Raw genomic sequence first — 23,976 nt, forward strand, 5'->3', positions numbered from 1 at the left:
ATGACTTTTTTCGATAGCCGGAAATGCAACAAATGATTCCTTATCGCTTTAAATTTTGATAAAATTTTAAATTTGAAATTTGTCGGTTCCGACACCATGAAGTAACAAGATACTTTACGCTCGTCCAGTCATGCCGTAGACTCAGGTGATTCGCATTTTTAATGCCAAAAGGTTCTGACTCCTGCGGTAGCAAACAAAGGGTTAAGTCGCCGGTAAACTCGAAGCTTGCTCATGTGACCCTTTCCACGCTTTTCTATAACTTAGTTCCTTCAACTCCTTGCTCTTCCTTGAGTACTACGGCTCTTAATATTAATAATATACTTCATTTTCCGGGTGCGCGACGTTTGGTATAAATACGTTAAGCATTAGTACGTTAGGCATAATGAACGGTAGGCATAATTCACAAAAGTAAAAAAAAATCGCAAGGTTTTCGCTATTATAGAGATTTCAACCTTTCGCTTGATTTTTCGGGTTAGAAAAAAGAGACTCCTAAATGAAAAATAGCAAGCGAGATATTTATTCCTTGCAAGTGTGAAGCTTTTCTTTATTTTTCCGTGGACGAAATGAAGAAAGCATTCATTCATTTAAGTGAACAGATTTGGTACAAGCGTATTTCAAGCCCCTTAGATGTATTACCAATACAGTTGTATCCAAATATTTAAAAAAGCAAAATAATGAACAAACATTAAGTTATGGCACCAATGGAAACTAGCAGAGTTATGTACAGCATCAGCATTAGGATACGGATTTTATGTTTGTAACGAATGACGATACCTTTTTCGTTTTTGTACATTTTTGTTACAGTACTCGAAAAAACTCTCCCTCATAGCAGATAGCTTCCGTAGTTCTATTTTTGATGGCCTCGAGAATGTAATCATTGACCTTAACCCTTAAAGGCGCAAATCAATTTATTTTCAAATTCTGTGAAAATTATTTCTTAGTTTCAATTCGTTACTGTGATAATTTTGAGATGATGTTCGCTTCAATGCTCAATATTTACCGTTTGATGGAGTTTTTTGTGTACTATGACGAGTTACCGAAACGAAATATGCTACGAAAAGATAGTCAAAGACGGCTCAAATTGATGCGTTTTGGCAGTTTTCAATAACAATGAGAAATAACGAAGATATATCGACATACCATTTATCAACGCTAACTGAAAATATCTCTGGTAGCACTGCTCTAGCGGAGTTCTATCAGGTTAATAGCAACAACTTCACTTCTAGGGACTTTTAGCGGTGAAATGAAAGGTAATCGTCCCAGTTACTAGTCTTACTTGTTTTTGTGAGTAAATTCAGCCTAAATCAAAAGTTAAAGCTGTTTAATGTTGTTGTTTATAAACAACATTAACATGAAAGGGTTAATGTGCTTAATTTATACCGTAATACAAATAAAACTGATTTTAAACAAGAGTGTTTAGCTAATTTTAGTCATGTGAAATTTATCGGTTGTTCGCCAAGACATTGGCGCAAGCTGAGTTTCCGCATGCCAAGCATTCGTTATGCATCTTTTATATAAGTGAAAATTTCTTCAAGTATATACAATAGAATAAAAGGTTGATCGAATTATATCAGCTTCCAGAGTAATTCTACAACATCAAAAATTTCAAACATTGGTGCTATTACGACCCGAGGCCGTCAACTCTAAAAGTGATTTCTTTATAATTATACTTCAATATCATAATTTATGCCTAACGTCCTTTATGCCAATCGTCCATTATGCCTAACGTCCATTATGCCTAATGTATGTTATGTGTAACGTCCATTATGCCTAACGTTTTTATGCCTGACGTCCATTATGCCTAACGTACGTATGCCAAACGTCCGTATGCCTAACGTATTTATGCTTAATGGGGCACACCCACCAAAAACATTTTGAAAACGTTCTTCCAATCTAACTTTATCTGAATTGTAGTTTGATTCGCCTTCCTACCTACTTTCCAGTGAGGGGAGGCACAAAAAAGTGTCTCTTCAAGGTCACTCTTTGAACGAAACTGTGCAGCTCTTGGTGCACAGATCTTTCTCTTTTTCGTTTTCAAGTTTCTCTTTGTGCGGTCGTTCTGCACATTGCAGTGTTTTTGTGATGCTCTATTTTTCATCAGTGTATTTCGCTCTTTGTGGCACATTGTGGGGGTTACAGGGGTTAAAAATTGTCCAAATCACGTGAAATTTGGCATTTGAGCTAAGTTTGACATTTGGCACAATATAAAGGAGGCATTGAAAATTTTAAAAAATGTGTTGCCGTAATGAACATGTTCTGAGACATTTAGTATTAAAATCTAGGTGTTGGCGGTTTAAACAAGTTACTTTTAACAAACTTTCTGTAGGAATAGTTTTTGATTTTGTGTGAATGGTGGACTTCTGATCAGCATATTTTTTCCAAAATTCTAGCCACGTTTGAGATTAACAGGGGACGTTTTTTGCCTAGAATACATTTTACCTCGTTTACTCTTTCAAATGCACGAAGATTTCTGCCTTCGGGCAGAATCGGTCAGTTTGAAAGCGGATCAGCGACTGTGCCAGTATTGAGCATTTAAACGTTAATTCATGACGGTCTGTATTGATCAATAAATGATGTTCATTTATAAGCATCGACATTCGGTATGCACATCAGAATTATTTCAGTTGCAGTAGGGGAGACCATAGCTAGTTGGCGGTGCTGGGAATATTATTTTTTGTCTTTTTTGACTTAGCATGATCGTGTAAAATAAAAGGTTATACTGTTGTCTACATCTTTGACGAGACACTCGAACAAATATTCTCTGGCTCTGCAGTGTAGATCGATTACTATTTTGAAACCGTGACAATCAACTCAAACAATAATATTTATGGTTAAGTGTAACCTTAAACCCATACTATGCTCTATCGAAAAATAACATTGACACTAACCATAAAGTGTCACACATATTAATCAAAAATAATACTTATTCCACCCTAAAAAGGAAAATAACTCAAACTTTTACGACATAATTTCATTTCGGCATAAACAAATTATAAATGTATTTCACGCTATTTGAAGTCCTACACAACGATAGAAAGTATCACATGTGGAGCGGACTTAGCGTTGTAAACAGCTTACCGGGGTTCGATTCCCAACCTCACACATTAAATGGAGTTAAAACTTTTATACAGTGAAGACCCGATTTTATCAGCCCCCGATTTCATCTAGCCCCGGTTTTGTCAGCCTCATATGAAAATTGATAGCTTTTTCACCCGATTTTGTCAGCCTCATATGAAAATTGATAGTTGGTAGTTTGATGGGCTCTAACAGACGAATCAAGTTGAATTCAAGTAAATCCTTTCTTGAGTATAAGTTTCTTATCTTCTAGATCCAAAATATGCAAAAATAAAAATTTGATTTTTTTAAATTTTGCATACCCCCTTAAGGGAAATTTAAACTAAATAATCAGAAAGGGTTATGAGACTATATCTAGGAACTGAAAAAGAATATTTTAAGGGCTTCGGTTTCTTAAAAAGAAAGAAAAATATATGTGCCGATTTTGTCAATGTTCCCGTTTTATCAGCCTAAAATTCACCAAGGGGCTGATAAAAACGGGCCTTCAATGTATTCGATATAAAAAAAAATAAAAAAATGTTTAAACTTACCCTAACTTTTGTTTCCCCTAATGAATCTATATAGGTGGTGGATATAAAAATAGAGGGTTGGAGTGAACTGGAGAAAAAACTTTCCTTCGCATTTTATAAAAGTCTTTGGTTAGATTGCTATCCGTTCGTTCATTTAGCTAAATAGTTTTCTCAAGTTTTTCTTATATATTTTATTTGACCCACAAATAATATTCGACTAATGACACTTCAGTATATTATAAATTTTTTAAGTTATGTACGGACTTAAGCTCATAGACTCGTTTTATTTTTTTAAATGATCGTTTTCGTTACAGTTCTTTAACGTCACATTGCCATTTTCAGATATCGTGCCCCTGACGTACATAATTACCATCCGATCAAATCGAAACGCATCTCCTCGGCTTGATCAATTACGACAAAGATGCGCATAACCATTCTACCAGTTGCTTCCCGCGGCGGTTTCATGCTTCCAGTTTGTACGGGAATGTACTAAATTAATAATGAAACGAGACCGAGGAAAACATTCCTGTGGGCCAGTTTTATCCGGTCTATTTCGACCAAAATTGGTTTCCAAGTCGGGAACTGGTTCAAACTGGCTACTGGTGGGTATTTTTTCCACAATTTGCCATGGTAAGCGATGGATGGTTTTCCTTCGCTGAGATGGTTTTATCCGGCATGGTGCCGCTGGCGTTGGTTTATGCGTGTTCGTTCGCTTTGGTTGGATGCCCGTAGGTTTATTCGATGAAATTGGATGAAATACAGTGATGATCCAATATTGTACATATACCACTACATTTTGTCTGCTATTCGAGCCAAATCAATAGAAAATAATAATAATCTAAAATGATTTTAGGATTAAGTTTTAGAACTGAGGAAAAATATTTTATCAACACTAGGTTCTCAAACTGGAAGAAAAAATATATCCCAATTTCGTCGAGTTGTTAAAATGGAGTCATCACTGTATAAAAAGGTAAACTAAAAATTTGCTCTATAGACTACGAGTACGAGTATGATCATTTAAAAATTGACACTTGAATTATATAAATAAGATCTCTGGGAATGCACGCCAACATAATTATTTGTCTGTGGGCAAAGTACATTTGGTTGGAAATGTCGTCAGCTCGCACTGGCTCAAATATTTATGTTCCGACTAACCAGCATGAAAAATAATGTGATTTCCAGAAACCAAAGTAAACTTTTGGTATTACAACAATTTGCAGCAGTAACGTAGCCAAGGAGTACGAAAAAACTTTTGCTGAATTGGCAAATTAATTATTAAAATAATCATTTTTTGGGACGGTTAACTGATTCTTCTTGAAACTTTAAGAATTATAGGGCTTTTTATGTAAAATGGATGGAACATATTAAGCTTGAATCTTATTTGTTACACGGTTGTGGTTCCTCCTTAGGTGAAATATAGCATAGTTGAATCTTATCTTGTATTTCATATTTCGTTTTTTTTTCATAAAGCGTATATGTGACACGGCATTTGCAAAAGCTTTTTTACGCTGGGGCTTATTTTTTACATGTTACAAAAGCTCTTAAGACTATCACGTTATTATAAACATTTCGAACATATTCCAGAACTAAGGCCACTTCAGTGATGACTGAACCAATTTTCACCTACCTTGTCTCAAATGGTAAGAACAAGATAAAGTTGACTGTTGCACCCCCATCCTCCCTTTCTCCTCCTTCCTTTCACACCCCTCCACAACTCTCTCACCCCCCCATCGCAGACCTACCTCACACTCGCGCACACACACATTTAAGGATGCATACAAGCATAATTACAATATAATTCCGTATGAATCCTACCTAGCACATCTAATTTCACTGGTTTCTAATCATTACCGTGTCTTTTTTTGTGGAACAAATCATATTAACGCTTTTGGCCAGATTTTTGACGCGAATACTCTTCTGTGCAATGTGGCAAAACTCACTAGTTTGAAAAAAACGCTCTGTTTACAGAAAAAAGTGTATGAAGTACAAACAGAAGTGGAGGTACATAGAATAATAATAAAATTACTTACGCAGCCCTTGAAGAAACCCTTGACCATATAGTTGAAGCAGGTTCAAATGCAGATATTTCACACACTTAACAACCAACCAACACCAAATTAGTTCCTCCATCGAAGCCACAACGCAGTAAGAAGAAGCCTGCTCATCATCGTGCATCTCTGCCCGATAGACGAAAGTCTCTGCAATGTATTCCAAATAATGCACCTAGATCCAACATGTTGCCGTCGCTAACCACTGTTTATCAAATGATCACTACAATATGTGATGCACTAATCGTTGAATCCAATTTAAAACTATTATTTTTGCATTAGAATCACTAATTGTAAATTTTTGACAACAAATCATCTTGAAAATCCCAATACTAGGGTCCCCGTGAAGTCAGCTAGTATTAGTTGATTATTATAAATGTGTATTGATTTATATAATATTTTATGTAAAGATATTCGGCTTCTCAATGCCTATAAGGATACCGAGCCGTGTCAAATAAACGAACAAGAAACAAAATTGCATGTACACTCACAATCTATCTCATTCCAAACACACAAACGCTCGTGTCCTTAGCGATAATAAAAGCATGGTCATACACCAACAGTAAAACAGTCCGATAATTAAATGAATGTTTTAGCACATATAAATTTACAAACACGGTCTTAAGCATTAACACACCATTCGCGCGATCATGAATCGGTTACGTCCGGAAGTAGCTACCTTCGGTCCTAGCAGCCTAGACTCATGCATTCAGTTGAAGTAAAAAAAAATAGGATCATATCCACTGGACAACAAGTTCCATAGCGATATGACTGGGATCATTAGTGATATGAGGGAACTCTCTTCTAGTATCTGAAGTATATATTTATTCGGTCCACGCGATCATTCGAGAACACGCGCGAATATGCTAATGACCACACGATTATAACATCGAATTAATGCACAGCAAGTTATATACACGCTAGCACACGTGACAAATACCTTAACATACAAACGAGCCCTTCGCGATCATCCACGCAATATTTGGCTCGCGATCTCGCAAATAGGATAACATCTCGGTGACTAAATTAAACACGCAAAGTTACATACACGCTAGCACACGCGACATACATTCAAACACCTACACGACATTCAAATGCCCACGCGATCAAGCATGTTAACTTACAAACGCGCAAGCCCTTCGCGATGATTCACAAAGATGAACATGCACTTATAATACCTATTGTTAACTCGCGCGAAATATCTAACGCGCTTTCATTGATTTTTTTTTCAATTTGTTTATTTGATAAGGCACGTATGCGTTAGCTTAAAGGTGCCATTTTTTCATTGTTTTACATTTTGAATTTCTTAAAACTAGGGGGTTACACATTTCAATATTATTTTGTTTTATATAATGAAACTAAAAAAAAACTTTACAGCTAACTTATACATATAAAAGAGGGTATAATATTATATTCGTAAGATTTGGGGGACGGGTCATTTTGTGTGTTCTTTGTATAGTAATTCACTTTATGATTTTTAGAAGGGAGATTGTAGGAGAAATTAATTATTAACTAAGCGGAACATTTTACAAGCTTATTAACTAGAAATAACTAGAGAGTGGTTTAATATTAAGGGGAATTAATTAGGGCTATTTTAAAGTAACCACTACTTTGTGCATTTCTTAACGAGATTAAATATTGATCAACTAAAACTAGAAGATAGGGGGCACATAAGTTTTGGGAAGATATTCAAGGGGAGAAGGGGGTGAAGTCATACATCTGTGTATCAGAGACATGGGAGAGAGGGTGGACAAGGCTGAACGGGGGGGGGGGGGTATAAACTTTCAGTTTCCGGCATCAGGAATCAACGGCCAGGATTACAGATTCGAACGGATGCATCAAGTATTGGGACGCCGGGCGGTTTTCCTCGAGTCGGCAGGGGTTCCTCCAGACGATTTCGTAGTACGGCTCAGATACGGATCGGAAACACACCGCGTTGCGCGTGTGATGTTGTACTGTAGATCTCGTGTTGTTGGTTCATTCGACAGATGTTTTGTCTCGTCTTGGAGTGGTATCAAACCATTGTTGGGGTACGGTAGGAGGAAGAGGGCACTTCTGGGAATGATAAGAGAAAAGATAGCGGCATTTAAATTTGGATATTGATGGTTTTGAGGAACGTGTATATAAGGGACATGTAGAGAATATCGCGGCTTGCTAGTACATCTCGAACCGGGACATTGGGTGATCTTCCTCGGGCCCGAAGGGAATCGAATAGTTGAGATCTGGCAGAACAGTACTCGGCGCATGCCCAGACAACATGTTCGATTTCGTGATAACCGTTGCCACAAGCGCAGATACCGCTATCCACGAGCCCAATACGCCGGAGATGTGCGTCCAGCGTGATTGGACATGAGCCGAAACATCACGCGAATAAAATCCCGACCCACATCCATCCCCCTGAACCAAGGTTTCGTCGATACCTTAGGGATTATCGAATGTAGCCACCTTCCCAGTTCACCGTTGCTCCATGAAGTTTGCCAGCTTTCGAGGGTTCTCTGATGAGTAATACTGAAAAATTCGCTGAAGCTAATTGGTCTTTCATATATGTCACCTTGTAAAGCGCCCGCCTTAGCTAAAGAGTCTGCTTCTTCATTACCTGGAATGGAGCAATGCGAGGGAACCCAAACTAAGGTAATCTTGTACGATCTTATAGACAAAGCACGCAGGCGCTCCCAGATTTTACCCAGAAAATATGGAATGTGCTTTCAGGGTTTCATTGAACGGAGAGCCTCGATTGAGCTGAGGCTATCCGAGACAATAAAGTAATGATCGGTGGGCAAAGTATCAATGATCCCAAGGGTATACTGAATAGCAGCAAGTTCTGCGACGTAAACTGAAGCAGGATCATTGAGTTTGAATGAGGCGGTGAGGTTTTGATAGAATATACCGAAGCCAGTGGAGCCGTTGAGGCTTGACCCGTCGGTGTAAAACATCTTGTTGCAGTCGACTTCTCGAAATTTACTATGAAAGATGCTTGGGATCACTTGCGGACGTATGTGATCCGGGATTCCACGAATCTCGTCTTTCATGGATGTGTCGAAGAATACAGTTGAATCAGAAGCATGAAAGAGATTGACACGGTTGGGATAGTATGAAGAAGGATTGATATTTTGTGCCATGTAATCGAAGTACAAGGACATAAATCGGTTTGAGAATAGAGCTCGACAAGCCTTTCGAAATTTGCAATTACTAACGGGTTCAAGATATCGCATCGGATGAGCAATCGATATGAGAGTTCCCAAAATCGATTTTTCAGCGGAAGGACGCCCGCCAGCACTTCTAAACTCATCGTATGTGTCGAGTGCATGCAACCCAAAGCAATACGCAAACAACAATATTGGATTCGCTCTAGTTTGATGAAATGTATGTTCGCAGCGGAGCGGAAACAGAAACTCCCGTACTCCATCACCGACAATATTGTTGTTTGGTACAGTCTGATCAGGTCTCCTGGGTGGGCACCCCACCATGTTCCGGTTATTGTACGGAGAAAGTTGATCCTTTGCAGGTACTTCTGTTTCAGATACCTAACGTGACATCCCCAGGTTCCTTTAGAGTCGAACCAGACCCCGAGATATTTGAAAGTTGAAACCTGAGCAATAGTTTGACCCATTCATTGAAGCTGTAGTTGCGCTGGTTCACGCTTCCTTGAAAATACGACTAGCTCTGTTTTCTCCGGGGAGAACTCGATACCTAGCTGGAGGGCCCAAGCAGACAAATTGTCCAAGGTATCTTGCAATGGTCCTTGCAGATCGACGGCTTTGGGACCTGTAATAGAGACCACACCGTCATCTGCAAGCTGCCTTAGCGTGCAGGAATTGACAAGACATTCGTCAATGTCATTCACGTAAAAGTTATAGAGAAGGGGGCTTAGACATGAGCCCTGGGGAAGACCCATGTAGCTAATTCGTGATGTCGATAAATCACCATGCGAAAAATGCATATGTTTTTCAGTTTAGCAAAAAGTCGGTGAAAGACCATGCTGGTGCAGCTTCTCAGAAAGAATTTTGATAGAAACTGAATAAAAAGCCCCCTTTATATCTAGGAAAACTGATGCCATCTGCTCTTTGCTAGCATAAGCCATTTGAATTTCTGTTGAGAGCAACGCAAGACAATCGTTCGTCCCTTTGCCTTTGCGGAAACCAAATTGTGTATCTGACAGTAAGCCATTTGCTTCAACCCAATTATCGAGGCGAAACAAGATCATTTTCTCGAACAACTTTCGGATACAGGACAGCATCGCAATCGGTCGATACGACTTGTGGTCGGAGGCTGGTTTTCCTGGTTTTTGAATGGCGATGACCTTCACTTGCCTCCAGTCATTAGGGACAATATTACCCTCAAGAAACTTATTAAGTAAATTCAACAAGCGTCTCTTGACAGAGTCTGGCAGATTCTTTAACAAGTTAAATTTGATTCTGTCTGGCCCTGGGGCTTTATTGTTACATGATAAGAGAGCAAGTGAGAACTCCACCATCGAAAACGGTGTTTCGTTCGCGTTATTGTGAGGGGACGCGGCGCGGTAGATCTTCTGTGCCGGGGCGGAATCCGGACAAACCTTCTTGGCAAAATCGAATATCCAACGGTTTGAATATTCCACGCTCTCATTAGTACTGTTTCGGTTTCGTAAACGCCGGGTCGTACTCCAAAGAGTGCTCATCGATGTTTCTCTCGTTAGTCCGTCGACGAACCGGCGCCAGTAGCTACGTTTTTTGGCTTTTATCAAACTCTTCATGCGCGTTTCCGCCATCGCGTACTGTCGGTAGCTAGCTGGCAGCCCGTCGTCCCGGAAGGTCTTATACGCAGCGGCCTTCTCCGCGTACACGTCTGAGCACTCTTTGTCCCACAATGGATTGGGAGGACGCCCGCGTGAATTCGCGTCTGGTACGCGTTTAGTCTGAGCTTGAATCGCGGTATCGAGAATCAAGCCAGCCAGGAACCCGTACTCTTCCTCCGGAGGAAGCTCTTGAGTGCACTCTATTTTGTCGGATATCGCGGACGCGTAGCTCTTCCAATCAATATTTCGTGTGAGGTCATACGAAACATTGATTGTATTCGGTGGCCCTGAACCGTTAGCAATATTAATTACGATTGGCAGATGGTCGCTGCCGTGGGGATCAGAGACTACCTTCCACATGCAATCTAACCGCAGCGATGTCGAGCAGAGGGACAGATCTAAGGCGCGCTGGAGGGGCAGGAATCCGTGTCATTTCACCCGTATTCAAAATAGTCATATTGAAGTTGTCGTAAAGCTCATGGAGTAGGGTAGATCGATTATCGTCATGAAGGCAACCCCATGCCGTGCCGTGGGAGTTGAAGTCACCTAAAACTAGCCTCGGTGCGGGGAGGAGTTCCGCAATATCGCAAAACCGTCGGTGGCTAACTAAGGCTCTAGGGGGGATGTAGGTGGAAGCAATGATGATGATGATGATGGTCCCACCTCATACCCCCACAAAGGTGTGAGCTGAACGATTTATCTAAAAGATAATTAATATTTTGATCCATAACAAAACCAGTTAACAAAAAGAGACGGACTGGTTCAATTTGCAGACATAGCTTTCCTTCAAAAGAACGTAACCAGATACATTTCGAATATTCTGCCAACAACCAGGGTCCATCAAGAAAATTTCCATTCCGGGAAGATACTTGATAGAATCGGGAATTGAACCCAATAGCTTCCATTTCCGATAATTCTCTGTAAGACTCCTCCCGCCTGACCAAGACATCGGTACTACCACCTGCTAAGGTGAGCAGTGACGAGCCTAGTGGCAGTGCAGATTCTGGTCGAGTTATATCATCCACATCAGACCCCTTTATTGAAAGTTTCCTACCATTAACCCAAGGCAATCAAGGGATACTCCTATCCGAGAACATCCTTGATTGATCAGGAATTGAACCCGATATCTAGTAGTTATCAGAAGGAGTCATCAAGCCCCATACTCAACGAGCTAACTCCGTTATTACCACTATCGCAGCAATAACCGAACTTAACTCTATTGTCGAGCAAAGTCAACACAACTCCATCATCAAATCAGACCCTGATCACAACAAAAGTCTAAAAGCTTCGATTCAACCCGATGAACTTTTAGTGCTGGTCACCATGTTCGATTTCAAGTTAGTCTCTATCTGCTTAGCGCGCGCGTGGCTCAGACTTTTGTAGACATCTCATTATTTTTTATTAACTTTAATAAACAAGTAACAAAAATCCATCATCATCATAGCGAATATAATAACTTAGTGTGACTAAATGCAAATAATAGAAGAGAAAAAAAAATACAATCAAAGGTCTTTGCCTTTTATTCTGGTTTGGCAAGCGACAACTTCAATGCCTGGTGTCGAGGGGAGGTCGATCCGATTGAAAGAATAGCACTTTTTGATCCCCAAAAGTACTCCTCCGTAAGAGTCTTCTCGATCCAAGCGAATAATATTAAAATCGTGGAAGTGTAGGGTTATTTCTGAAGTGAGCCATGTCTCGCATAGGGCAAATGCATCGCATTTCAAATTATTTAGTAAGATTTTAAACGAATCGATTTTCGGGATAATGCTTCTGCAATTCCACTGTAGAACAGTGATTAAATCCTTGACCTCGTTCGATGAATTAGCCATCGAAGGATACAATCGCTGAAAGGAGGGGCCATTTCGCAGTGAACTGCATCAAAAATGTTTTTACTGCGGGGAGAAAGCTTATCAAGATACTTTTAAGGGGGTCAGAAATGTTTAACGCTGTAAGAATACTGTCCACAATGTCAGAGAAACTTATTAGGCCAGCGCTGTTTTCTTTCTCTGGCTGAGATATGGAAACACATGGGGTTTTTGATGTTCTTGGAAGTGCTGGGAACTCCTTTTCTGAGCTCAGGTTACTGAGACCGGGCGCGACTTGCTTCGGTTTTGCACCAGTACTTCCTTGAGTAGTTATTTTAGCGGGACCATGAAGAGACACCTTCTGGCCTTTACGACGAAGCTTGGAGGAGGAAATGTTCCTCCTTTTTCTACTACTTCTAGGCACAGCAGAAGATGTTCCCTCCTGGGGTTCATCACAGTCGCCTTCGTCAGTAGACAAGTTGGTAAAGATGTTCGTAGAGACAGGTGGCGTAGTTATCTTAAGCATTTCTGCAAAAGATCGCTTAGAGCGTCCCTGAAGGGAACGCTTAAGATTTTCCTCGCGCTGTTTGTACGCGGGACATGAAGGGAGATCATGTGGGTTTCCCCCACAGTAGAGACACTTTTCGACATCTCTACCACAGGAATCATCCGCATGATTCCCACCGCATTTCCCACAGCGGGCTTTATTGCTACAATGTGAGGCTGTGTGTCCTAATTGTTTGCAATTAGTACAGTTCATGACCCGCGGCACAAAGAGGCGAACAGGTAGACGAACCTTGTCAAAGAGAAGGTAGTTGGGTAGGGCAGAGCCGGCGAAGGTCACCCGATAAGAGTCTGAGTTGACGTATATTTTCTTGCCGTCAGCTGCGACTGATGCTGAATGCAAACGTTTGCATTCCAGTATCTTCACTGACTTAAGCATGGGGTCTTTGAAACAGCCAGTCCCATATTTTAGCAGGTCCTCGCAATTCAGACTCGAATCGGAAACGACCCCACTGACTTCAACCCTGCTAGCTGGAATATACACCCTGTACTCCCTCGTAAAGGGCTCGTAGCCAGCAATATCGTTTGCCTGAGTTGAACTGTTAACCACCACCCGAAGCTTATCAGGGCGAATTTTCGATATTTCTGTCACGGCCGAATACCGATCCGTCAGAACTCGAGAAATCTGCAACAGATTCAAACACTTTTTTCTTTGGTCCGAAAGAAGATCACAAATGGCCCGGTGGCCGAGCTCGGATATACCTTGAGCCGGGGAGCCGATTTTATTTCGACGTCCATCTCACCTTGAGATGAACCGCCGTCAGGGGAAGTGTTTCGAACGGAACCTTCAATTGTTTTGAGGCTGATCGAATACTGGCGTCACCTTAAACAGATGCATTTGCGTTCGTTATGACTTCTTCTCTTCACTCTTGATTAAATTTACTGTACTGAGAACGAAAAACAGTTCGTTTTCCCAGAGCAACACGCGAAAACTTGAAAGACGTCGTAACCAATATAGCTGATCCACATGTATTTCAATTTCACCCAATAACTTTTTTCGCTTAACAGATAGCCATTTCACTATTTCAACAAAGTTTCATAAAATCGATTCATCTACAAACTGTTCATACATTTCTATCAATTTTGGCGACAACTTGCAAAGTTAATTTTTTTATCTGAGTATATACCCCCTTAAATCAAAATTTTCCAACATTATATTAAACTACTTCAAAAATAAAGAAACCTTTCCGAAGACATCAAAGTGCCATAACCAATAGTTTCGTCGCAAATATCAATATCCGGCTTTTTTTGATTCCGGCGCTTCGATCGGCCAGAAATCGTTATACGGGACTTGTGTGCAAACTTGGATAGAATGGTGACTCACGCATGCGAACCAGTATGCGATGGTGATTTTCAACGTATTTTCATTTAAATGTTTACACAGGTTTTTCGGAAAAGTTTGTTCCAGCTTATATGTCTGTTCTCTGTGGTTCCATACCGTGTATCTAATTCACGCAACACGAGCGACCTCTGCAATAACATAGCAAAGATAATTCCCTATACCTCTTGTGCCCCTATACCTATTTGACCCCATTCTACAAGTTTTTGAAGTTGTCTCAATGGTGTGAAATTTAGCTTCTGAGCTTACTTTGACATTAAAAATTCAATAAAATAAAATTTAAGACTAAGAATTCAAAAAAATTAACTTTTGGCGATACCCCTACTGAACATTTATCGATATTTGTTTTCTGATTGTAAAATGACGTATGAAAGTAGAAAACCCGAAACATAAACATTTACACAACGAAACAACTCAAATAAAGCGTGACACAATCTGTTGACAACCTCAATTAAATACAGAAGAGTAGTAGTAGTTTTTGAATGGCAGTTAACACTGCAAATCGTGTTTTTTCCAGAGGCGTTCTACAAAAAGCTTCATAACCGAGTCGTTTGTCGATATTTTTGCATGAAAAAATTACAGAATGTTATTGAAATAATGCATTATAAGACACAAAAGTTTTGATCAATTCACTTCACCCAAAGTTCTAAAAAAAATTGCAAAAAAGTGATTCTTTTTTCTCGCTGAAACCTTTTAAAATTTCAAAGAAGTCAAAGAAAATAAAAATAAAAATAAAATAAATAAAAAGTGCACTTTTAAAGTGCAATAAATGTTCCAAACCTTTTCTAATGGTCAAGATCACATAATTTCGAAAGCTTTGAAGGTTTAACAACATAAAAAAGTGCATCATCAAAACAACATAATAATTTTGATTATTAAACCTTCCAGAAGTAATTATGGAGAAGCAACTCGTCAAAAATAGTATGAAACTTGGTGCCTTCAGCAGAGTTGTTGATAATGTCATTTTGAACAACTTTGTTGAAAATATGAAAAATAAATGCAATACATCGAGATATTAAACGACATTTAAGAAATTTTATTAAAGCTAATTGTTTTCAATAAAACTTTTTATTGTAAGCTTCAGAGACTACCTCGAATAGAATGTGAATTTTATTATTTATACACAGCAAACGAGATTTATCAATTACAGTAATATCAGAATAACTTCGTTCTAAAGGATTTCTTTCACACGGAATATTCATGTCTTCAGCAAAATTAGTTAGGTAACGTTTTTAACAATTTTTTCTTCGTTATGATGATAGAGGTTTTAACGAGGGGAACGTCACTCCAGAATAATTGTTCCACGAATTCGTTCAATTTTCTATGAATTCGTATTTTTCCGGTAATTTTAGAAAATTTAATCAATTTTCTATCAAATCGAGTATTGCCTAAAAAACGAAAGAATTCATACAAAATTATCCCATCTCAATCCAATTTTGCTCGAATTCCGACCAATTTGATGTAACTGGCAACTCTATTTCCGAATCTTTTCATAATTTGATAACCGGCGCACACGGACAAAGTTACTGACTATTTGATTATCGTGATGATCAACAATTATTTGACGCACAACAACAAGGACACCATATTCTACCTCTATTGAAGCTCTTTTGAAGTTGTTTTTATCTTTACTGTTCATATTACGAAAGGTACTCGTATACATTAGAAAGACTTACGTATATTTCAGCGAACAATTCGTTTCCCCAATGAAAACAATTCGTAATAAGCCAACGAAAGTCGTTTCGTGGTTTTTACGAAAAACTCGTAATAAAAATAAAAGTGTTTCCATAGAACTACGAATGGTTCATCATATGTACAAAAACTTCACATATTTTACGAAAATTGCCTGTGCGAAACTAATTTTTAGTGATTTACGAATATTATTTCTCAGTGATTGTTTGGCATTCGACCTTTTGGTAAATCCAGTAATATGGGATGTTCCATCTGTGAGGTGTAAAGTTACTTGATTTATTCTTACCGTGTTTGAACCATCTACGTTGAACAATGACATAAACATTTCCTTTTATCCATTTTTACAATCCGCAGGCTTCCACATGACGCCAAAGCTGAGCAAAATCTTCCCCGAATCCTGCCTGTTGATCGTGGTGGGAGTCATCATCGGGGTGCTGCTTCGGTACGCCACCAGTCTACACGTGTCGCCGTTGACGCCAAACACTTTCTTCTTCTACATGTTACCCCCTATCATTCTCGATGCGGGATATTTTATGCCAAATCGTATGTTTTTCGACAACATGGGCACCATCCTACTAATGGCTGTGATCGGTACAATATTCAATATTGCTACCATTGGTAAGTATGTTTTTGTTTTTAAGAAAGTGCAAAAATCGATACGAACGAGAGGAAGGGTTGTTTTGACTAATGAGCTTTTCGCCGCTTCAAATCCTTTATTCACAGGTGTTTCGTTGTGGGCGTGCGGATTGACTGGTATTTTTGGAGTAGATCTTCCATTTTTGCACGTGTTTTTGTTTTCCTCTCTCATCTCGGCTGTCGACCCGGTAGCGGTGCTGGCGGTGTTCGAAGAAATCCATGTGAATGAAGTACTGTACATTGTCGTGTTTGGTGAATCATTGCTAAACGATGCTGTCACGGTAAGTCGGAGCCGCGGGTAAAGCATTTCGGAGAAAGTATGCATCAATTTGGTAACAACTTTGTGTAACAAGTGATAAGAACTAACCATCTCCAGTGATCCTCTGGAAGCTATGCCAACATTTTTCACATTTTTGAGGCTGTCTAATGCTCTATTGCGAATCACTAGAATTTCTGAACGTCGTGAACTCAGGGCACTATGTAACCCGGAGGAATGAAGTGCATTCAAATGCAATTTAAAATTTTGTAGAAAGAATTCCTAATGATTTCTACGGAAAACATACATGTTTCGAGCTTTCTTACTATCTCAGACTGTGAACATTGGAAAACTATTGACACAATCTCATAGCAAGTGTAAGGTAGAACGGATAACAGTGAGACGCTTTCTGTTTGGTTGTTGAAAATATAGTTTTTTTGTTTCATTATTAGGTAACTTAAAACTAATTTGTTGAATAAATCTATTGGATGATTTTTTTACTATTCAAAAATATGGGTTTTTTAATGTTAGCTGTCATTCAAATTGCATAATCTCTGGCTTATTCATGTCACAACATACTGACGTTAGAAAAAAAGTTCGCGATGCGTGTCTTACTGTACCCCTTCAGAAATCACGGTCTTCACGACACACATATTAGGAAAATTATTACTTAATGCGTTTGAAGACAACAAGAAGTAAATAGTAATAATTGTCCCTTGATAATAGAAGTGTAAACGTCTGTATACAGTCGTGATTCGCTAGTTGACCACTTTTTATCTGGACCTCTAGTTGGATGTCAAATTGAGAATCAAATTTGTTAGTGAGACCGATGGTGTGACCCAACCAACGAATCACGACTGTACTTCAATTGGTTCAGAAACTAATCTAAATCTGACAAAAGAAAAAAAAATACTATGTCAAAGGTATTTGTTGTATTTATTTGGGATTATTAAAAAATCGAACTGGGATTTTTAAAATTATTCGATAGAACCTATCAGTAATCTGACATTTTCAGAATTTTTCATTCGTGCAAACCCGAGCTATTTCTACTGTCTCACTGTTGACACTGTCCTCCCCCATAATTTACATTGTTGATGTATTCAGTTTTACAGATATATCGACATATATTCTCAGCTATGAATGTTTGATCACTCTTAAATGGACTGATTTATAAACCTATTTACGGCAGCAAGAAGACTTTTTGGTGGTCTGACTGGTTTTACATTCCGTTGATATTCTCTATTTTCCCAACCATCCGGAACAGGTTGTGATGTATCATATGTTCGAGTCGTACAACGAGATTGGCACACAGAATATCGAAGTAATCGATATTGTTTCGGGTGTTGCATCGTTCTTTGTGGTTGCCGTCGGCGGCACCGTTATCGGTTAGTATAGTATTCTAATAATTTATCCCAGTTTTACTCACGCTAATTACCGTCGATACAGGTGTGATATGGGGCTTCCTAACCGGGCTTGTCACTCGCTTCACCGATCACGTGCGAGTAATCGAACCGATTTTCATCTTTGTGATGGCCTATCTGGCGTACCTGAATGCGGAGATTTTTCACATGAGTGGCATTTTGGCGTAAGTATTGTTTTACAGTTGTAAGATATTGAGCAAAGTCGGCATCGGGTCAAAACGTGGCATTGTAACGTGAGTTTAGATTGGTAATTGGTGATGGTCAAACATTTGCCGCTTTCTCTGATAAATACGCCTGAGTAATACCTGCGAATTTCTAGGAAACGTATTACAGCCCTTATCCTTTAACCACGAGAAAACTAATTGTTTGCTTTACTTCCATTAATCTAACACCTATAATATTCCTTTCAATTATTCTCCAGAATCACATTCTGCGGTATTACGATGAAAAACTACGTTGAGCAGAATGTTTCGCACAAATCGCACACAACCATCAAATATGCACTGAAAATGCTGTCGTCTTCATCGGAAACGATCATATTCATGTTCCTGGGTGTGGCCACGGTTAACAACCGGCACATCTGGAATACCTGGTTCGTTCTACTGACGATAGTGTTCTGTTCCGTATTCAGAATAATCGGTAAGTTTTTTCCCTTTCGACCAGTCGTATCAGAAATTATATTTCCATCATTTTCAATTTTTGCAGGCGTCCTCATCTTATCAGCGATGGCGAACCGATTCAGGATACACAAACTGTCTAGAGTAGATCAATTCGTTATGTCTTATGGAGGTATTTAAGTCTGCACGCGACGGACTATCACTCATTTATTAATCACTTTCTTTTTCCTTTTTATTTCGGGTGCCAGGCCTTCGCGGTGCTGTGGCATTCGCTTTAGTGTTGCTAGTCTCGCAAGACCACATTCCGCTGCAGCCGATGTTTGTGACGACCACCATTGCCGTCATCTACTTTACTGTGTTCCTACAAGGTATCACCATTAAACCACTAGTCAGGATTCTGAACGTGAAACGCTCGAGCAAGCGGAAACCAACAATGAACGAGCGAATCCACGAAAGGGTAGGGTAGTAATGACTATTTAATAATTTCTTCTAGCACTAAACATTCTTCGATCTCATTCCAGTTTATGGACCACATGATGGCAGGCGTCGAGGATATAGTAGGCAAAACGGGCAATTACAATATTAGAGATAAGTTTAAACGTTTCGACAATAGGTTCATTCGTCCATACCTGATTAAAAATTTACAGGTGAATTGTGTTGCTATTTTTATATCTGGAGTTAATCTCAAGATTCTATCTTGTTTTTGCGCAGGGTCCTGAACCAAAGATTTTAGAAACCTACTCTAAGCTGACAATGCGCGATGCGATGGACTACATGCGCCGAAATCCGTCCACGATCGGTCAGATGTCCGGTACCGAATCTATGAGTGCTCTGTTCCGAAACTACACCGGCGTCTTCGGTGGAAGGTGCGGAGCGTCATTTCTGGGAACATGGTAAAATTTCAATAGATCGATGCATGCATCCCAACCGAATTAAAGTACGGAAATAGTAACAGGCAGTGGTCGCATAGCAAGTCCTCGAAAACCAGTTCCTCGAAAGAAATGTTTGCGAACCAGTAATAGCTGGTTTAATCATTGCTGTTACCTAGTAAAATCAGAAGGACCAAGACTTACAAACCACAGAACCAACTCAACTCGACGAATTGGGGCAATTTTTTTATTTTTTATTTTCGTATTCTTTTTATTGAGGAATAATCTTTGAACGTGGTACAGAGGTATTCGAACTGCGGTTATTTGCAGTAAGTCTACCGAATAAACCTAATCCCGACTCTGACGGCCTTCATCAGGAGATCCCTAGTAACCGTTAAGGTTTTGTGCCACTCTTGAAGTCCTCCTTAAAACTTAGATTGACCTTGAGGTGTGCTATTAAAACTAGAAATGGTACATGAGATATGATGAACTGAGACACCGAGTGGCCATCTTCGAACAAGCATTAATTTCTTTTTTGACCTTTTTAAAATGTATACCACCTTATAAAAGTATATAATAGGGGTAACCACCATATACATACTGTTTTCTTGGTTATAGAAAAATTGTCGTTTAAGAAAATGACGCGTTCTAGGAACTGGATCTCGAGGATATTAGTAGCACGATTTTACCGTTAACAAGAATAAGTATTTTTCCAAAGCATCTAATCCTAACCAATTCAATTGTTGCTCTAATTTTTGTTCTCATAGTTTTTATTTTTTATTCCGAATGTAGGACATTGGGCTCTAATATTTGTACCATTTTGGTACCGACCGTTTTTCACGAATCAATTGGAGACAGTGTCTGTCAGTGATTCCTGGAACATGCATCAATGTATTTGTAATATTTACCTGTAATAAATAGTTGGTTAAGGTGTTTGTTTCCTAACGTATACATAGTCTTGTACATTGATTCTCCGTACTACACATATTAAACAAGTACACATTTTCACAGTCCCAGCTTTTCCAATTTGGAAAATTCTACCCGCAACCTGGATATGCAGGAATTGGACTACAACCCGTCGAAGAAAGATTTGACTGATGCCAGGATTCATCATTTACTTTCGGTAGAACTGAAACCATACCGAAGGGTAAGTTAATTACACGTAGTTACTGTCATACTGTTTAGTTGCATAGATTTCAAACCATTGGCGTCAAATTTCTTTTCCCTTTTTTAGTATGTTACACACGTCGGTTAATTGAGTCATTTACAGCATAGCAACTGACCAAATTTGAAAAAGCACACAAACCAATCGACCGCAATCCACTCATATAAACGTGCACTAAAATTAGTAATACGTAATCATCCGATAGAAACCCGCTTCTTCAAGTTCAAATCAATTCCTCGTTTCGGTAGCTTCATCTTGTAGTGAAACAAATATTACTGAAAAATTTGTCTCGACATTTTTAGTGCTCAATCAAATAATTATGTTTCTCTCTTCCCTTCTCCATTTTCCCGCACAACCGCGCGCCACGAACGAACAAAAAAAACTCGCTTGTAAACATCTCTACCATCGTGTTCATCGTTTGTTCGAAATATTTCATAAACCTGAAATTAAACTATAAATATATCAACGCCCACGCGTCGATCGAACGGGAACGAATTGCGAAATCTGCGGCCCCACCATCATCACATGTCAAATGGCAATCCCAAAACAATACTTCCAAATTGAATCAACTTCACCATCGCGCATCAACCACATCACACGTGGTCTGACCTCCCCAAAAATGAATCATTACTCCATGCTCCTATGCTATCTCGCGTGTATCCGTGAAGACTTCAACCAATTTGGTAGGGACTTTTTCTGGCAAATTATATTATACATATTTACAAATCAACAAAAATTGTTAACTCGTTTCATGTAACAACTACTCCGGCTCTTGTTCATTGCGTTCAGTGTTTGATTTTACGAGCACAATGATTGCTATTGTTGTGTTGAATTCTGTACCCGTTCGTTCACCAACTAAGTTAGACCTTTAATCCCAGTAGATCGGCATATTTACTAATTTGTGCTGTGGTTTTGTTGGAAATTTTAACATTTTTGTACTCCATCGAAGCGTTCAGTCTTCGAAAGATTTTTATTCTTTTGGTTTCACTTGGATTTTGATTGCTTCACTTTTATAGAGCAGATATGTTTTAATTTGTTACATTGGTTTGATTGATTTTAATGACAGTTTTATTCATATTTGTTTTTTCGTTTCTACAATGCATGTGTGTAGCATGGAAAGAAGAAGGGAATTTTTTTTCAATGCAATTCCGTTTAATTTTGTCGTTTATTCTCTGATGTATAATATACAGTGCATTTTATTTATCTGTAAGAAGCTCTTCAGGGCTGATAGAGAATCATATTTGAAGACAAAAACCATTATTGAAATGCTGGTATTATGTTACCAATGCTGTGTTATTGATTTTTTGCTATATATCTATAGATCCCGATTTACACAGATTAAATCTGGTGATTTACAACTGTCCTTATTTTAAAGGACATGTCCTTAATTTCGAAGATTTTGGGAAGCGTCCTTACTTTTACTTCAAATGTCCATTATTTTAGCCTCAATCCAATATCAAATCAAATTCATTCAAGCGAATGAAACATTTCATTCGCCATTTTAGTTGGCCACTTCCTTACCGGCCTTTTGATTTCATACTTAAATATGTTTCAACCACTCAACCAACCCTATTTTACTCAAAAATGAGTAAAATTCATTATGCGATGCGGAATGCCTTGCTAAAACCATTCGATATGAACCGTTGGCAGAATATTATTATTTCCCAGATGCTTTAGAAAACTTCCGATAAGCATCTTTTCCCCTTCAGTGGCATCTGACTATGTGATGCGGCTTAGCGGCATAACCGAATCCCAGGAACCAAAGCGGTGCCAAGCAGCTGAGGACATATCGTACGAGGTGACCGTCGACGCGCTGTCGGAAGCGGCGGCATCTTGCAAGCAAACTTATGATCCACTTTTCAATTGTACGGCTAATAATTGGCTATTTATATAGTACACATCAAGAATCAGATTTCATCTACCAAGTTTTTTAAGTAACCCAACAATTTAATTATAAACTTTCCTGCTTACTGCCGAAGGTGACTTGCATTAAATGTTTTGTTTTCCTCGTCGATGACGCTTCGTTTTACCTGATAGAGTTAATTTCCGGAATACGTAGTTATGAATATGTAGTTTGCATATATTCATTTACATTGTTCAGCTTCTTCATGTTACTGATACGATGAAACTAAACAGAGCCCCTTGCTTTGGAAAAAGCCACAACGTTTCTTTCACTCAATATTCCTCTTTGCTTACAGATTCGGGAATCATTGAAATAAATCGATCGATCGCCTTGAGATCCATTCATTTTGTTAGAATTCCTTTCTGCTGGAATATAAATAACGGTTCTTTGAAACATTGTTTTTTACATTTCTTATAAAAGAAATGTATAGAATTCGCTCAAACTTTCAAGATTTTTTCCGAGGCCCGGAGGGCCGAGTCTTATATACCAATCGACTCAGCTCGACGATTTGGGACAATGTCTGTGTGTGTGTATGTAACGAACAAATTCTCATTCGTGTTTCTCAGCAATGGCTGAACCGATCTTATCCAAACCAATTTTAAATGAAAGAACTAAAAAACAGTATGAACGCTATTAATTTGTTTTTGCCTTTCTCATATAAAGAAAGGCTATGCAATCACTGTAAAAATCGACTTTTTAACCGAGGCCCGGAGGGCCGAATGTCATACACCATTCGATTCAGTTCGTCGAGATCGGCAAATGTCTGTGTGTGTATGTATGTGTGTGTGTATGTGTGTATGTGTGTGTGTGTCATTTAAACTCACACAATTTTCTCAGAGATGGCTGAACCGATTTTCACAAACTTAGTTTCATCTGAAAGGTATAACGCTCCCATAAGCTGCTATTGAATTTTTAGTTGATCCGACTTCCGGTTCCGGAGTTACGGGTTGAAGAGTGCGGTCGCACAGTAAATGATGTAAAACATATTAAAATTGATGTAACATTACTCTAGTTCGCGGGTCTGGATCACTAATGATCAATCAAAGCAGCTTTGACCACATTGGCCACCTATAACGGTTCATGACGCCCCCGGGGAACCCGCCAAGTTCCTAAGCTAATAACACAACCATTCCCCAACGAATTCTCTACCGATTTTTACAAACTTGATTTCAAATGAAAGATACAGTAATACCATTGACTGCTGCTAAATTTCATACGGTTCTGACTCTTGCTTCGGGAGTTACAGGGGTGTTAGTAAGGATACACTGAAATTTCCCATATAAATCGGTACAATCGTAATACC

The 23,976-nt window shown here is 39.0% G+C and overlaps 1 protein-coding gene across 23 annotated transcripts in view; it reads left to right on the top strand.

The window, feature by feature from the left end:
• Nucleotides 1–23,976, top strand: part of LOC131682192 (sodium/hydrogen exchanger 3) — a 175,412-nt gene that overhangs the window by 85,300 nt on the left and 66,136 nt on the right. For 19 of the 23 annotated variants that reach the window (XR_009304042.1, XR_009304041.1, XR_009304043.1 and 16 more), the window contains 11 exons: nucleotides 16,161–16,424; nucleotides 16,530–16,723; nucleotides 17,963–18,083; nucleotides 18,145–18,283; nucleotides 18,541–18,758; nucleotides 18,825–18,908; nucleotides 18,985–19,193; nucleotides 19,258–19,383; nucleotides 19,448–19,629; nucleotides 20,617–20,752; nucleotides 21,439–21,453. Coding sequence is in view for 20 of the 23 variants with exons in the window: in XM_058963488.1 (XP_058819471.1) it covers nucleotides 16,161–16,424; nucleotides 16,530–16,723; nucleotides 17,963–18,083; nucleotides 18,145–18,283; nucleotides 18,541–18,758; nucleotides 18,825–18,908; nucleotides 18,985–19,193; nucleotides 19,258–19,383; nucleotides 19,448–19,629; nucleotides 20,617–20,752; nucleotides 21,439–21,453 (1,688 nt within the window). In the remaining 3 variants the exon portion in view is untranslated. The remainder of the gene's footprint in view (nucleotides 1–16,160; nucleotides 16,425–16,529; nucleotides 16,724–17,962; nucleotides 18,084–18,144; nucleotides 18,284–18,540; nucleotides 18,759–18,824; nucleotides 18,909–18,984; nucleotides 19,194–19,257; nucleotides 19,384–19,447; nucleotides 19,630–20,616; nucleotides 20,753–21,438; nucleotides 21,454–23,976) is intronic. The other 4 variants (XM_058963497.1, XM_058963509.1, XM_058963495.1 and 1 more) reach the window with 3 other exon arrangements.

This window comes from Topomyia yanbarensis, chromosome 2, assembly GCF_030247195.1.
Source record: "Topomyia yanbarensis strain Yona2022 chromosome 2, ASM3024719v1, whole genome shotgun sequence".
Taxonomy (NCBI): Eukaryota; Metazoa; Arthropoda; class Insecta; order Diptera; family Culicidae; genus Topomyia; species Topomyia yanbarensis.